This window comes from Pomacea canaliculata, linkage group LG9 (genome assembly GCF_003073045.1).
Source record: "Pomacea canaliculata isolate SZHN2017 linkage group LG9, ASM307304v1, whole genome shotgun sequence".
Taxonomy (NCBI): Eukaryota; Metazoa; Mollusca; class Gastropoda; order Architaenioglossa; family Ampullariidae; genus Pomacea; species Pomacea canaliculata.
The window spans coordinates 22,808,289-22,823,745 of record NC_037598.1 but is presented as its reverse complement, the minus strand read 5'-3'; the positions used below and the strand labels follow the sequence as shown (position 1 = coordinate 22,823,745).

The window sequence follows — 15,457 nt, the reverse complement described above, 5'->3', positions numbered from 1 at the left end:
TTCGTTTCCACTGTTGAAAGAGAAGGCGTGAAGGTTAGTGGGGACATTCCTCGCGTCGATAGTTTTATCTGAAAGTTATGACTCATCAAGATATAGATAAAGATATAAATAACTAAATTAAACAGAAACGATTCCTATTATGTTTCCGAATATTTCGTGGTCGATGAGAAAGAGGCACAATAAATAATAATGATTAAAAATAAAGAGGTAAAATAAATTACACGATTTTGATATTGCATTTTTAGATGACTAGATAAATCTTAATTTCTATGATGTATATGTAACGCACAGTCCCACAACCACGACACCATGAGATCGAGTTTGTAGAGTCTGCGTGATTTTTATACACTGTCATGTATATGTATATAGTTGTATATATTTCATTACCACGATTTGTCTCTTTATCTTAACTATATTTCCTTATTACTTATATTACCGTTCTTCCTTGTATGGAGGCAAGTGGTTGAGTTAGTGGTGTTGTAAACCTTAACAAATTATTCCATTGCGCGAGCAGAGCCGTTACAGTTTTATCTATAAAGTCTTTATCAGTCACAACCAAGCTTGGTGTGGTCTGTAGGCGGGAGGGCAACGGGAAAAACCTGAATTGATAAGCTTGCCTCAGCTATTGTGTGGATGGAATGAATTTAATACGTGATGGGCATTCAGCTAGCTGATAATGATGTTCATTTGTCACCAAAAATCGTTGTTTATGGATTGATTGGGATTGTCTCTTTACTTGTCGAACGACTGCTAAATGTTTTGACTGCATGTGTGCTCGCGAATGCAAATCTGATGAGTCCTGAGACAGGCCACGACAATGATGAATAGTAGTAATATGTAATCCTGGATCCTTGAGCTACTACTACTACTGAAACTTAATAACCTTTTCTAACTTATTTCAGTGCCAGCAATAGTTAAGAGGTGTTATTTGTATACAGGAACCCAAACGCTTCAAATCCACGATTAAGTAAATGAATTTCATTGCAAGGCAGTCGAGCAGACTTGTATTATTTAAATGTATTCCATTTTACCTGGCATTCGGTTTGCAGGTATATAAAGACAGGTATTCTCACATCTAATTGATGCTGATGCCTATCATTATAAGATGTGGATAGAGAAAAAGAGCGTCCAACCATCTGTGTACTAATAGCTGCACACTGTGTCCGTTTGCAGTTTGTAGGCGATAAGTTAGTCGCAACATCTTATATTTGTTTATTGTTAATACGGCTTCCTCACTATATATAGGTTGTGTCTATCGTGTTTCTCCGGTGAATACAGCAGATAGCTGGGTTAGAGCACTGGCTCTAGGTTAAATGATAATATGTTGATTATTATCCTTTAATATTTTAATATAGTACATTAATACATACGGTATAATAATATTGTCTGCTGCTTGTTTTCTACAAAAGCGTGATGCAGTTCATGCTCTAAGTTTGTTTCTGGTGATGCAGTAGTTCCGAATGACAATAGCTTTGATAAACGCCAATGTGTATTAAAAAAAAAAAGTAACATTACACTATAGTAATTTGATTTGATGATTCTCTCCACTTACTCCACAAATACGTCACACTTACATCACGAACTTGCATTACTGGACTGCTGGGAGACGATTTTTTTTTTCTAGTTGACTACTAAAACGAGGCATGCTACTACAAAGCTTCCGGTTGAGTCACAGTCTTTGTTTAGGCTCGCCGAGACTAATAACGGAGAACTTCGCACGCGGCTATATAAGCGTTGGTCTCGGCAGACAGACAGCAATCCACCTATACACGTTCTCCGCTGTTAGTCTCGGCGAGCCTAAACAATGTGACTAAACCGAAGGCTTTGTATAAGCATGCCTCGTTTTAGTAGTCAACTGGAAAAAAATATCGTTTGCCAGCAGTCCTGTAATACACGTCCGTGGGTAGACGACTCGTGCTTGCACTTCTTCAACTGCATAAGAATGAGGCTGCTTGCGAATCAACTTCCGGTCTCGGTTTAGCGAATGTTTCGTCTCCAACGCTGACAAAAAACATGGGAGGTGGTTTCACCTGTTGTGTGGTAGGGTGCCATTGCTCCAGCAGAAAATGTTTAGGGCTAAGTTTTTTCTCGCTTCCGCGGCGAGGTGTCAGCAAAGAGCAAGATGAATGGCGAGCATCGCTTATTCATGCCATCTCCCGCTCAGACAAAAGTTTTAATCCCGCCACGGCTAAGAAAAGTGCATTAGAAAAAGTAATTACCAAACACTTGTTTGTGCATCGATATTTAGACCTTTTTCTCTTTTGTGTGCACATCAAAAGTTTAGAATATGTCCATAAACCAGCAAAAATGTTACAATCAATAAATAATAGTAACTATATTTTAATTAGTTGTTTTTTGATGTCAGTGAAGATGTATGGTTCCCGGACCAAAACAGATTTGATGGCTTGATCATAGATCTTTGAATGTTGATTTGAACTCACACACGCACTCACATGTATTTTCAGCTGCTGCATCTTACTCTTCACTGGGATTTAATGTTACTCATTTTTTAATTTACTTGTCCTCTTGAGCAGATGCTTCTGGACAATGCTTAAGCCTAGTCCCAGGGAGTATGCCAACAAGGTGGATGCCAGTAAAATCAATCGTAACTCACAAAACCACTAGACCTGAACCTGTAAGTGTACATTTTTGCAAGTACTCAGTACTGCTTGAGCAAAAGTTTTCCTTACTGTTATAGCAGCTATAATGATGAACTCTGGGTAACTCACTGGACCTGAGGTATTTACTGTGCAGTGCTGATAGGCCGCCATCACAAAGTGACCAAAGGTTTCATGATGACTGCCCAGTGTGTTAAAGGACATGATACTGTTATCAAACATTATGCATGTCTATATGTACCATCATAAAGGCTGATGGTCCATTTTTGTCCTGCACCTAAAATGTATACATTACATGAAGATTATGTCCTTTTTTATACTTTTGATGGTAATGAAGAGAAGAAAAGAAAGCTAACAACCAGGAGAAAGGACTTGCTAATATCATCAAATGCAATTTTTAGCTCACCTTAAAATGTAGTTTCGTACAGCTGCCTACGGATGACAGAACAGATTTTCAAGATTTTTTTTTTTACTACCTTAAAGACTTTTGAAAATAATTTAAAAAAACTTGCGTGAATATAATAATCCCATGTCAAGAACTCATAATCTCTTTCACCAACTCTCCCCTCTGTCTACACATCGCTTTCCCATCTGTCTACACATGATATTCTTACTTGACAATTTACTTGCTTACATTGATCAATTTGAACCAATGGCATAATCTATTTTTAATGTAAAAGTTAATGAGCAAGTTGATAGAATCTTAATTTCAGTTTCATTCCCATGTCAGTTATTGCTCACAACCATAAACAAGAATGGGAAGTATGGTTCTATCAAATTTCAGTTTTGAGGTCTACTGGAAAGTGAAGTTATTTACTTGTTAATGGTGCAAATATGGCTTTGGATATTTTAGTATAGGTTTTCTTGTTCTAGGTTGCACTTTTTGTTATCATTAAATTTCAGACCAAGGCATGAGAAGCTATACACTACTTCAAGCGCTTCTCACCATATTTAAGGCTCTCTAGGGCTTTCTGAAGATTACTTAGAATTTCTGAGCAAGTAACAGCATCATCTCCATTTAGTGGTAAAATTTAAAAAAGCAAACACACATCAGTTTAAAAAAAAAGTAATATATTTTCATATATCTTTCCTCAGACTTTACGGGAACCCCCAGTTGTACCAGTTCGGATTTGCTACACCAACCTTACAGATATGAAAAAGGATTTGACTCGTCTGCCTCCTCATTGGATTATTATGAAGAATTCTGAAGATACTTTAGTGCTTGGGCTGTTGTCAAGTAAAACTGAAGAGTTATATATCAAGGTCAGCTTTTCAACAACAACAGAGCTGCAGGCAAATGTGATTGTGCTTCAAATGCCTGCTCCATGGCTTTCAAGAGACCTTGAGATGGTTAGACTACATGTGTTTTTGAAGGAACTGGGTGAAAAGACTGTATGTAGTGGCATCACTGAAGCTGACCTACAATCATTAGCTTCAACTAAAATCACAGATAAAAATTATTTGCGACACATTACATATGCCTGTGAAAATGATAAGCTGTGTTCATTTTCATGTGTAAGGGCAACATCTTGCCTTTTATTGTTAAACACTGGTGAACTAACATGCAGAGAGTGTGTGTTGCGTAGGAGGGCACTACAGGCACAAAAGAGTAGGCAAGAAATTCGTTGCCAAGAAGCCCTCAAATCAAATGATCCCCTGTGTCGTATTCCTTATAAGAAACTAAAAGAAGAGTTCAATTAAGTCCTCAAAGAGAAGACTAGGCTAGAGAAATATGTGGCTTTGTTCCAAAAACACGAAGAAGCAAATCTAGCAAAAATCTAGGTCTATCACACGAAACAGCCTCAAGAAAAGCAGCAGACAGAACCAGATGGAGGTCCTTTGCTGTCACCTCACGTGCCAGATGACACAAACAGGACTGATTGATAATGGCTTTTTAATATAAAAAGTGTATGGGGGACTGAGGATAAGATTTTTAGCTTGAGAGAGTGCCCCTCACACGTTTACATTTTAAGTTATATGCATTAAAGAAAATCCCGAAACCTAGGGAAAAATAATTTCCCTCTTTTTGTACCTTTTAAATAAATCTGTGCATTTGTTAAATTTATATTTACTTTATTAGATTCCGAAAATTCATTGTCAGGAACGATGCCAGTTTCACGAGTAGTATCCCCTTTACTTGATTGTTGTGTAGCTGAGATCCGGGGCCTTTTCTATTTTTAGTTTTGCCTTTTGTTGTGACAGTAATATTGTCTTGTTTTTATCACACAAGTTGTTTGGAGTAAACACAGTGTTGAGGATTTGACTGTTGATGTTACAGATTGCTTAGGGCTGGCTGGCTGCGTGCGTGCGATGATACGGTAATGGACAAAAACAATTTCATGTTTTCAGTCTTAGTTATAACCATGCTTTCCTGAGCTTTCACACAAAGACGAAGACTTAACGCACGTAAAAGAAACTCTGCCATTAGTCATGTTAATATTATTTTTATTCATTCTATAAGCTTGTTTACATCTTTTGCCGTAATCACAAAGCTTGTAAAAAAAAAACACCCCACAAATTCGCTGCATCTTTTCAGAAAACGAAATAGCAAAACTTAAAATCAGTTGGAGAGAGCGCTCTGCTTGGAAGACTATAGATAAAGTTTGTATAGTGCTACCTCACACACTACACACTACACACCACTCTAAAGTCAGCGATAACACCTAGCAACTGCAGCCAATTATTAAACCACTATTCAGTTTGGAGGCGAATGTGCACTGAATGATCTTGTTCGCTTGTGCACCCAATTGAACGTCTGGAAAAGTATGTGTAAAAAATAAGGTAGGGCTATCATAGAAATCCCCTTAAAAGTAAAAGCATAAGGGATCAAAAATTATCTTCGTGCGAGAAGAATGCCACAAGAAGCACTATAGGAACACATTGAAAAAAAAAGTATTTTGTAAAGAAAATAATTTATTTATACCTCCAGCGTAAATTCCTGAGGAAAATGATCCACTCGCTTGCGTACTGTGTCCTTCAATACAACAGGTAGCAAAAATTGTTTGGTATTACAGAACAAATCAAAGTGCACCAAATTTCTCAAACAAGTTATGTAACAGCAACATACAGTGGTGTAATTTAAATGCCCGTGGTGTGCTTGTGACGAGGATATAAGCTTGATATACTTTGCCAGAGTCACGCAGACATCACTACTATCAGCGCCGGCTGACACCTACATCGTCCTCATCACCACAACCACAACTTTGGCCACAAAGTCAACGCCAGCGTCAAGAGGAAGACGGACTTTCCGAACGTGTGGTCATGACTGCCAGGCACCCCACTGAGAGCCTCAACAAGATCGTCAGCTTTCTTGAGCGCCGCCCGTTTGTCAGCATCCGACATGTAACAGTAGCCGAGTTGAAATACTCCCACGAGTCGACTGAACAGACGACGTGGCGTCTCGCACCCCTCTCCCATCGGGTCGGTATAACAGCGGACATAGTTTGAGTAAAAGCTGCATGAAAGTCATCATCATCATCATCCATCCAACATCATCCATCCAACATCATCCATCCATCATCCATCCATCATCCATCATCATCATCATGCTGGTAATACACATACCTACTGTGGTATTGGCATGGACAAATTACCGACCGCGCTCAAATCATACACTTTAGAAATATCCTCATTTCAAGAAACGCGCTACTCCAACAACTAGACGGTGCTTCAAATCTACTCATAAGTAATTTTAAGCGAGACGAATGCCGAAATATCTCTTTCCCCCTTTCCCCCTGTTCATTAAAGCCACAGAGCTCTACAACTCACTGTTCAAGGTGTTCAGCTTCGCTTACAATCCCAAATGAAAAGTGATGAATGGTTGACATTGAGAGGAGAAGAGTCTTTAGACAAGTCCTACAAATATTCCATGCAGGGGCGGCCTTAGACATGTGTAAACTGTGAACCTGCACAGGGCCACCAAAACCCAAGGGCCGCAATGCTAATATATATTGAATGTAAATCAGAAAGAGAAAATAACTACACAGCTGACGGCAATGAAAAAAACATTGTGCTTGTTGTTAATTAGTTCCCTGTATTTACTAATGTTGCTAGAGTCGGAGCAGTAAGTTATATGTAGTATTATAATGATCTGTCGTCATAAAAATATCACGGGCAGCCACTTGCTTTATATAGACATTGGTGGGCAAAAGGACCACCGAGTTTTTTCTTTACCCAAGGCCTCCACGAGCCTAGAGCCACCCCTGCTCCATGTCTACAAGAGTCGAGATAAGGCATTATGTTTAGACCACTGTGTGACATATTAAGTAGCCAGTCTAACAATTCACTCCACTACCAAAGTCGTGCTGACGTCTTCAAGGATCTCACGCAGACAGCACTTATCTCAAGCTGACAACACTTATGCAGACAGTACTTATCTCAGGCTGTTAGGACTTATCAAGACAGCACTTATCTTAACAAGACAGCGTCTAATCTCTTGGGAAAAAAAATCGAAAAATGTTTTGGAAGCGACACACAATCTCACGAAGACAAGTGTGATCACGTGATTTTACAAACGCACTTATGTCACCTGCACCTTTGTGTCGACACTTTTCAATGTACAGTGTTTACTTACCTGCAAGAAGTCTCCCAGATTTCCCGAAAATCCTCAAGATTCTCTTGATCGCGAGCATGCTGATCAGTCATGCGTTGTCTGCATTCTTGTGTCGCGGTAAGGTTGCCACATGATTTTCTTGTCAACTCTGTCGAGAGGAAACAAAATCCTTTTAAATGAAGTAGAATGTAGCGGTCGTTCCTGCTGTTTCTTTGTCGTCTTCAGTCGCCGTTACCATCATCGTCAATGCAAGTGCACATTGTTTTGATGTATATAGTATCAACATCCGTGGCGCCTCTGGGCGCATGTTTTCATGTTTGTTTTCTACGATGGTACTGAGGGCTTCAGGCAAAAGAATACTCGAAGAAGAAATTTTGAAATACGTCTACAAAGTTTCACTGAAGTCATAATTTCAGATGGTATCAGTGTGTGTGTGTGTTTGAAAGAATGAGTTGGTTGGAGAGTGAGTGAGTAAAGCGTGTGCGAGGGATAAAAAGAGAGAGAATGATTCTCTAATTGCAGAAAGAGCTTATCTCCATCAAGGGTGAATCTCATCAATCAACGTCGTCATTAATCATTATACAATATGATAAAATTTACTGTAAACATAATTCAGCTATGACAAGAGACAGTTAAATCCTATTTCTATATAGATACATATCAACAAAAAGCTCTACACATCAAACATGCATAGAAATTCAGCACCTGAGATCACAATGCAGGCGCAATACCAGCCTGGCTACTCTCTTGCGCTCTCCACCCATCCACACACACACAATATTACAATAACAGGTAGACTGACAAAAAGTGAGTACTGACCGTTCCTGTTGTCGCAAAAGTAGCGCAGAATGCTTTCTGTTCGGCTGACATTCACGAACATGGTCACGGACAATCCTTTAATGTCATCTTTGCATGCAGATAGTATGTCCCGAAGACACTGTAATATCTTGTTAATCTCTTGTTCCCTTTTAACGCACACGCACACACACACACGCACACGCACACATATAATTCAGTATTCCAAGCTGATTTTTGTACCCGCAATATAAGGAAAAGCATAGTTATATTTTTTCATCTTGATTTCAATCGTCCGTGATGATACCAATGTATTAGTTCCAAGCTGTGAATTTATTAGTCGGGTAATTGTATGCTTGAAGCTGAAACTGAAATGTCATGCTGATTTTGAAAGTCAGTCCTCCAATATGAATGTATAAATTGTTAAAGTAGTAAACTCATTCCATTAACTTTAAAATTTGAAAATAACGATCTCTGATTTTTTTTATACCTCAGAATAAATGAGAAAAGTCAATGGATGAATAGGCTTCACGTGGAGTCATTGGGGGCGAAAGGGTTAGGAAAGCATTGAGAGAGAGAGGAGAGAGGAGAGAGGAGAGAGAGAGAGAGAAAACTACTTGCCGCTTTACAACTTAGTTTGTTGTTATTTTTTTTTTGTGTGTGTGTGGGGATGAGGGGTGGGCGGTGGTGGTGGTGGCACATAACAATCAGTAAAACATGCGGATACCAGAGTTGTTTTTAATAATAGTAGCTATCTATTTTCGAGCAGTGAACAGAAGAACGGACAGTGGAAGGAGGTATAAAGGGAAAGTAGAGGGGTTGGTAGGAGGGAGAGCCTTGTGAACGAGACAGACAATGACATTGATCAAAGCAGTGTCTGGACGGCGAAAATTGCAAAGTGCGTGAACCTACTGACAAAACCCGAAGTTATATGTCCTGGGAGAAGCTAAAGACTTTAAAGTTTCTAGCTTGATGTCCCTGAAGCACGTCCCCGTGGGAGATACACACATCGACTCGCCACTTTGATTCTCTGCATCAAACAGAAAAGGAAAAATGTATAAATACGACTTTATGGTCTGCAGGGTCTGGGCACCACTGAATGATTTTGGGAACAAGACGCTTGTCCGTGAATTTTCCATGGTGCTCCATGGACTTACCCTCGCTTCCGACACAGAATTTGGGGCCAATGCCTCTGGACATAAACTATCTTGGGGTGAGCCAACCTTGTGCCAGCATACAGCCGATACCCCTGCCAGTGAGAAGGTTCTCTAAACTGCTGCCACCGTGGTAGAATGTCAGTGACGGTTTGCAAGTCAGCTGATGGCGGTGACTGATCAGCTGTGTGACTGTTAGCCTGGTAAAATGTTTGCCCATCGAGCAGAGCCTGTCGTGTCGATGTCACGTCGGTCAAGGATTAATTCCATAGTCAAGTGTCGAGAATGCATGACCACCCGTTTTGGCACACGTCACTGCGACCACTACCCTCTGACTCCGGTGGTTTGATGATCTGGTGAGGGGCGTCAGATGTCCGAGTTTCCGTTTGTATTGGTGGCAGGAGCTAACCATTTCTCCACCGGACCGCGCCTGAGATGGGATGACAGGCGTGATGGAGATGATCGGCGATACGACAGAGAAAGGAAGAGACAATTACTGCTCACGGCACGACGCTGAAACTTGCTGTAGAGGGATGCCACAGTGACATGGTTGAGTGTACAGAAGAAAGTTTATCCCTCACACCATACAGATAACACGCCTTCTTTGAGTAAAAAAAACCCCTAAAACAATTTAAGCTTTACCATAAACAACATCATGATATCGCTAGCTTAACCTAACAATTAATTTCCAAAAAATTAAGAAATACATGAACTTGTTGAAAATCCATGACCAAAATTTTAATAATCAAACATAAGTTTAAGTAGCAAGGTAGGGTAAAAAAATAATAACATAGTATAAAATTCGTTTAAACAATATAAATTAGAGGACCAAAATGTTTGAGCCCGAAGCAGCTGGAGTACCTAGGTACCTCTGTACAAGCTGACAGTAAGCATCAATAGCTGTCTCAAACCCATTTAAAGAACTATGCTGTAAGCAGAAGGAATGATGCTGGCAAAATACACAAGAAGAATATCTGCATAATAATGTGGATCGATATAACAACAAATAAAAAAAAAACCAGGCTAGAAAGTAGAGACACTGCAGACTTGGCAGACCTCATGGACCCAACAGTAAAGAGCAGCAAATGGAAAAGGGCACTGACTACAGTAACCGACATCCCCAGCAGCGACACTTCCATTAACCTTTTTTTTTTTCGTTCGCTACTTTACCTTTTTCAAGCAGATTTATTACAAGAGGACATGAATAACGAAGAAAAAAACCTTTTAAACGTGAATTGGAAGTTTCTATATTTACACATAATTGTCGTTAGAGATCTGTTAGACAATCTTTTGTATGATTTGTAAGAAATAGACAATAATTTCCCTGTCACGCATACCGTTCGAAGCATCTTTCTACCTGAACACAATCTTTCTAAACACATAAAAAAATAATAAAAAAAATGGAAAGAAGAGAGAGTTAAGTTAATAGAGAAATGAAGATTGTTCCAATCTTTGCTGGCAGGAATTGTCTTTATGGCACTAAAGCAAGGCTTCCATAAGACAAGATGCTTGCCCTTGACTCCCCCATTCTGATCCGGGGCAAGGACGTAGCCTAGTAACTGGTTTCTGTATGTGTGTCCTGAACGGCTACAGATCCCGGGAATACTGCACACCGAGTTAGCTAACTACCTCCCAAAGCATATGCAAGGATGCAAATTTCACTCACGCTCAAACACTTCCATTACCTGATGCACCGACAGTCCCTTGAACACAACACAGCAGACATGCACACGTGAAGACTGCCCCCAGGCCCACAGCCGACATCATGGGGTACATGTTGCTATATCGACTGCCTTGCACGGTCACCCTCGGATGATGCCGCCTCCAGTCAGTTACCATAATTTATACTCAGCGAGGCAGGCGCCCGCTTTTTCGCGTCGAGGTGAATATCATTCCATCACCTCCCTACAGGGCCCCAGTGTCAAAAGAACAAAGAACGTCACAAAGGCATAATAATGTATGTAAATGCTACATAAAAGAATGCAAGAAAAGCTAGACAGAGAACAGAGTTAGAATAGAGAACAGAGGTAAACAAATGAAATTTATTCGAAGCTTTAAGTCACTAATTTAAGGTGACCATCCGTTGAGCGCCTTTTCGGACACTTAAATTTGTCCTCACTCAGAAAGTCACGAATTCTTCTAGAGACATATAGTCTACGCTACTCTAGCCCCCCAACCCCACCATGTCCCCCAAAATCTGGTCCCTTAACTACTTCATTGTAATGAATGCATTTTCTTTTCTTTTGAGACCAGCTTGAATTGTTGTGATAACCTCGATCTGTGTGCCTTTATTTTTTATTATTATTTTTTTTTTTAGCGATTTGTGTCAGTCTTTAATGGTGGCGCAGAGCACTTAATAAATAAACTTTATTATTGTTATTCAGACATCGATGTAGCATTGCCTTGGTCCCGTGAAGAGCGTAATTTGGTGATTAGTAGCTTGAGTTGGTCAAAGGTTGCGGGGCACTGTATGGGATGAGCTTCCCTCTTGGCGCCACATACATGCCAAGGGGAGCTGTTACATCATTCACACGTCGACCCACTTGTGTGGAAAGGGCACTGAACTTCTTGCCGACAGTAGAAAATGGCTTCGCCCGTGCGAGGGAAGGTAGGAGTACGCGTGGTGCTACTAGCGACCAGTCGTCTCCAACTATTACACGGCAGGGTAGAGATCACAGTCATTACATAACAGCAATAAAACGTCTTTCTCACCCGACAAGCTTTAGGGTCTGATAGTTGAGGAGAAACGTACTGAATGTATTCTCCAGAAACAAACAATACAATAGAATGGAAAGAAGAGAATGATGAACAGCTCAAATGACACAAACATAAAGACAATTGAATTTTCAACTTTATTTTTATCGCTTTTTTTCCTTTATTTTCCTCTATATCTCTTAATCTTTCTTTCTCATAATCGGGGATATCAAAAAACGGCTTGTAGTCCGTGATTATGTATCTACGTATATGTCTACGGTCTATTATGTGCATCTCACCTTTAAGTTTTGAGTGCGATCGACGTGCGTGTACGCTAGTGTCCACACTGGTATTATTATTTTATTTTCCAGTTGTTATGGATACTTTGTTTTTTTACACCCTGCATCTGGGAAATGACATTCTGTATCCATCTAACGAATTCGAAAATATATCAACAATTCAAGTGGGATCTTTCTATAAGAAATATGTGAACCTTACACCTTGACCATACATTAAAATATTAGTCTTGACAGATAACAAACTGGATAGACAAGTCATAAAGGTAGCATCCGCTCTGCCCTTGGCACCGGAATTTATTATTATTGTTATCTTTCAGTAGGAGCAACTCTCAAATCTGAAAGAGAGATTTTAAGTAGTGGATATCCTATTACACTTGTTGCAGCAAAGTCTATTTAGTGGGAAAAAAGTCTATTACCTAGTGTCCATCGCGCTACGATTCCTCCTCACATTATGAAATAGAGATGAAGAAGTTCGTACAATACCGCTCCATGAATCAATGAGTAACGTCGATCCCTTGCTGTGGGTGATAATCAGAGGTCACAAGGCGAAGAAGTCAACGATTTCGAGTATTGATGCATTATCACACTGAATTACATATCCAAAGGTTACTCGCCTTTACTAGGAGGAATGTTTTTCGGTTGCTGTCCATCACTTTTTCCTAGGTGATACGTGAACAGGGGTTGAGGACATTGGTAGGTCGCCGCCCCTAGAAGGGAGGTCACTAGCCGAAGTGATCTTCATGATTCTACCCGAATCCTTTGTTTTAATGTAAATACACCCTTTGGCTGACCACGCACTCTCCACAGCCGGGTCCTCGCCTGATACCCTGAGCAGAGCAAAGTTTGCTTTTGTAAGGTCTTCTGACATTACGATTCCAGATCCTTTTAAGAGCCTCCTGTTATGCAACACTGCTTCGGTGGCTCTCCTTGAAATGAATCGAACAATTATTGCTCGTGGTACCTTTTGTTGTCGTTGTAGTGACTCTTGGCGTCGCGGTCGTCCTGGTCGCCCCAGTCGGTGTATCGCTTCGATGTCTTCTCCTTGTATCTCCAATTGAAGCTTGTCGCGGAGTATTGTTAGCACTTTTCTTCGCACCTTTCAGTTGTTTCACCCTCTTCCTCTGGGATCCCCAGCACACGGATATTATTCCGTCGTGTATATTGTTCCATGTGGTTGAGTCTTTTAACTGCTTGCGAGGATAGAGGACATGGCCACGTAGAAAGTCACTCAGAAGCTTGACAGCACTATTAGAGATGGTAAATATTGCGACTGCCTGTATGGTGAGGCTTGGTTACATTTGTCATGAATGTTTTGAAAGTGTATAATACATCCATCCAACAAGTGTCTTATCTATATCGCAATGTTCAATACATCAGTAAACATGATCCCTGACCGCTGTTGTCTGGTCACTGAGCTGAAGGCGCCATGCAGGTCTTGCCAATGTTCGCTTACTACCTTGCACCCTGGTTTTTTCATCCCAGCTTTTATAATTTTAGCAGCGTGCCACCCCACGTTAATGTTTCTAACATCTTTATTTCCCACTAACTTATTAATTGCCATGTTACGGTCGTGAACATAATTATATGTTCATGAATTATGATACCTGACGCGTTCATACTTTCATCTCGCAGCCCAAAGCCTCGTGCCGCTGGATGCACACGTCCTCCTCTTTGGTGATGGGCTGAAGATTTATAACCTTGTGGGTCGACAGTCCTAGAGTAACATCATCAGTGTGATTTGAAATTTTTCGACATGCGTGCCTTGCATCTGTCATCACACTAATCCCGTTGGTCAGAGGAGACTGTCCTGCTTGAAGTGCAGCTGTGACAGACTGGCCATTCAAGAAGTCAACGACGGCAGATCCGTGGCAGACGTTTTCTCAAACATTTATCATTCACATGTTCCAAATTGGAAAAATTAGCCAATTATTTATATTGAATGGGGATATCATAATCTCCGACGTAATGTGCGCAAAGTACAATTTTCATTCACAGATTAACTATATATATATTACCTAGCGGGGACGACGAATTCCAGACGATGTCAGCTGGGACTGCACAAGGTGATAATCAGCACATACCCATCCATTGCCGACATAATCACTTCGACCAGGTTCTTGAGACTGAATGAGATCTACAGTGTCCTTCGCCTTGTGCCCACCACATGGAATTGCTGATGATGTTTGCTCATTCATTGGTACGTTGTCGATTCCAACACGGACGTATATAGTTTGTGATTCCACTATATTCACTGCAGGGAAATTGAAAACTTACACTGCTCAAGAAATGATCCAGCAGAAAAGACACAAAAGCAGACCAGAGACTTAAAATATTTGTAGTTTGCGCGATCCCACTGCGAGCGCCTTGAGTTGGCTGACCTGGTTATTTATAGTCTATGAGCAGACGATTTACCTCCTGACTTTTTTGTCCCCAAGTTCAAACATCATTTAAATATTTTTCTTGCTTCTTCATCTTCAAATAACAAGTGTATATCTTTCGTTACAAAATTATATTCGTAGGTTTTAAGTTCACTCCTGCACATCAACCATGTCTGTCCTCTTCAGTCGTGTCGCACGCTGTTTGAGCAGGAAATGACCTTTCGAACCTCTTTAGTTCCCGATGACCCGAGACGCCTGTGTCGTCTGCTCTAACGACCAGACACGTACCCTCCCCCTCTTTCTCATAAAAATAAATAATATAGCCAGCATGATAAATAATGTATAAAAATAAAATTTACATTTTCACATAGTATATACATTCTTAAAACTGCTGATTTGGAAGAGGGTAATTAACTAGATATCATGTGAAGACGAGAACTGAACGAAATAATCATCAAGAAAAACCGAAACAGAACTCCATTTCATTATTTTCATATGGTTTTCAGTACATAGCTATAGCAGATTACGATGACCACTTTCTCATCTGTTTCTGTTGCTAGCTGCTATAATAGAGTTCTAGATCTAACATTTCGATTGTCTGACACATCATGCAGTTTTTCCTACGAACTTATATCCCCTGGACAGCTGGCAGACGATTTTAGAACGAGGCTCCATACCAGTAAGCTTCCGGTTTATTCACATTCTTTGTTACGGCTCGCCGAGACTAACAGCGGATCACTTCGCAAGAGGCCAAGAGTCTCGGCATACAGACATCAGTCCATAAATAAACGTCCATGGTTTTTCCCCCTCGTGCTTCACTATATATATAATCGGGCGCGTGTATACATATATCTATCATGGGCGATTTTTCTCACAACACTAAGTTCGAAAATCAAATATGTGAAATATGTCAATTTGGCCATTTGGGGGAAACGCAGCTCTTAAAATGCCGGTAACAAAATGTCAT

General features: G+C 40.3%; 2 protein-coding genes across 3 annotated transcripts; one reads left to right on the top strand and one right to left on the bottom strand.

Annotated features, from left to right (window-relative positions):
- Window positions 1-28: 28 nt before the first annotated feature.
- LOC112572383 lies at window positions 29-4,869 on the top strand. The gene is made up of 3 exons (XM_025252037.1): window positions 29-33; window positions 2,535-2,635; window positions 3,714-4,869. The coding sequence occupies exons 2-3, from the start codon at window positions 2,573-2,575 to the stop codon at window positions 4,317-4,319; spliced, it is 669 nt and encodes a 222-aa protein (XP_025107822.1). The 5' UTR covers window positions 29-33; window positions 2,535-2,572; the 3' UTR covers window positions 4,320-4,869.
- A 177-nt stretch (window positions 4,870-5,046) lies between these two features.
- LOC112572649 lies at window positions 5,047-10,992 on the bottom strand. Of its 2 annotated transcripts, none has more exons than XM_025252416.1 (5): window positions 10,786-10,992; window positions 8,878-8,995; window positions 7,990-8,135; window positions 7,192-7,318; window positions 5,047-6,072 (listed from the first exon to the last, which is right to left on the bottom strand). In XM_025252416.1, exons 1-5 carry the CDS (start codon window positions 10,799-10,801, stop codon window positions 5,805-5,807), a joined length of 675 nt encoding a protein of 224 aa, XP_025108201.1. In that variant the 5' UTR covers window positions 10,802-10,992; the 3' UTR covers window positions 5,047-5,804. The 2 variants fall into 2 exon arrangements, with proteins under 2 accessions (XP_025108201.1, XP_025108200.1); XM_025252415.1 differs by having other exon boundaries at window positions 10,805-10,991.
- Window positions 10,993-15,457: the final 4,465 nt, after the last annotated feature.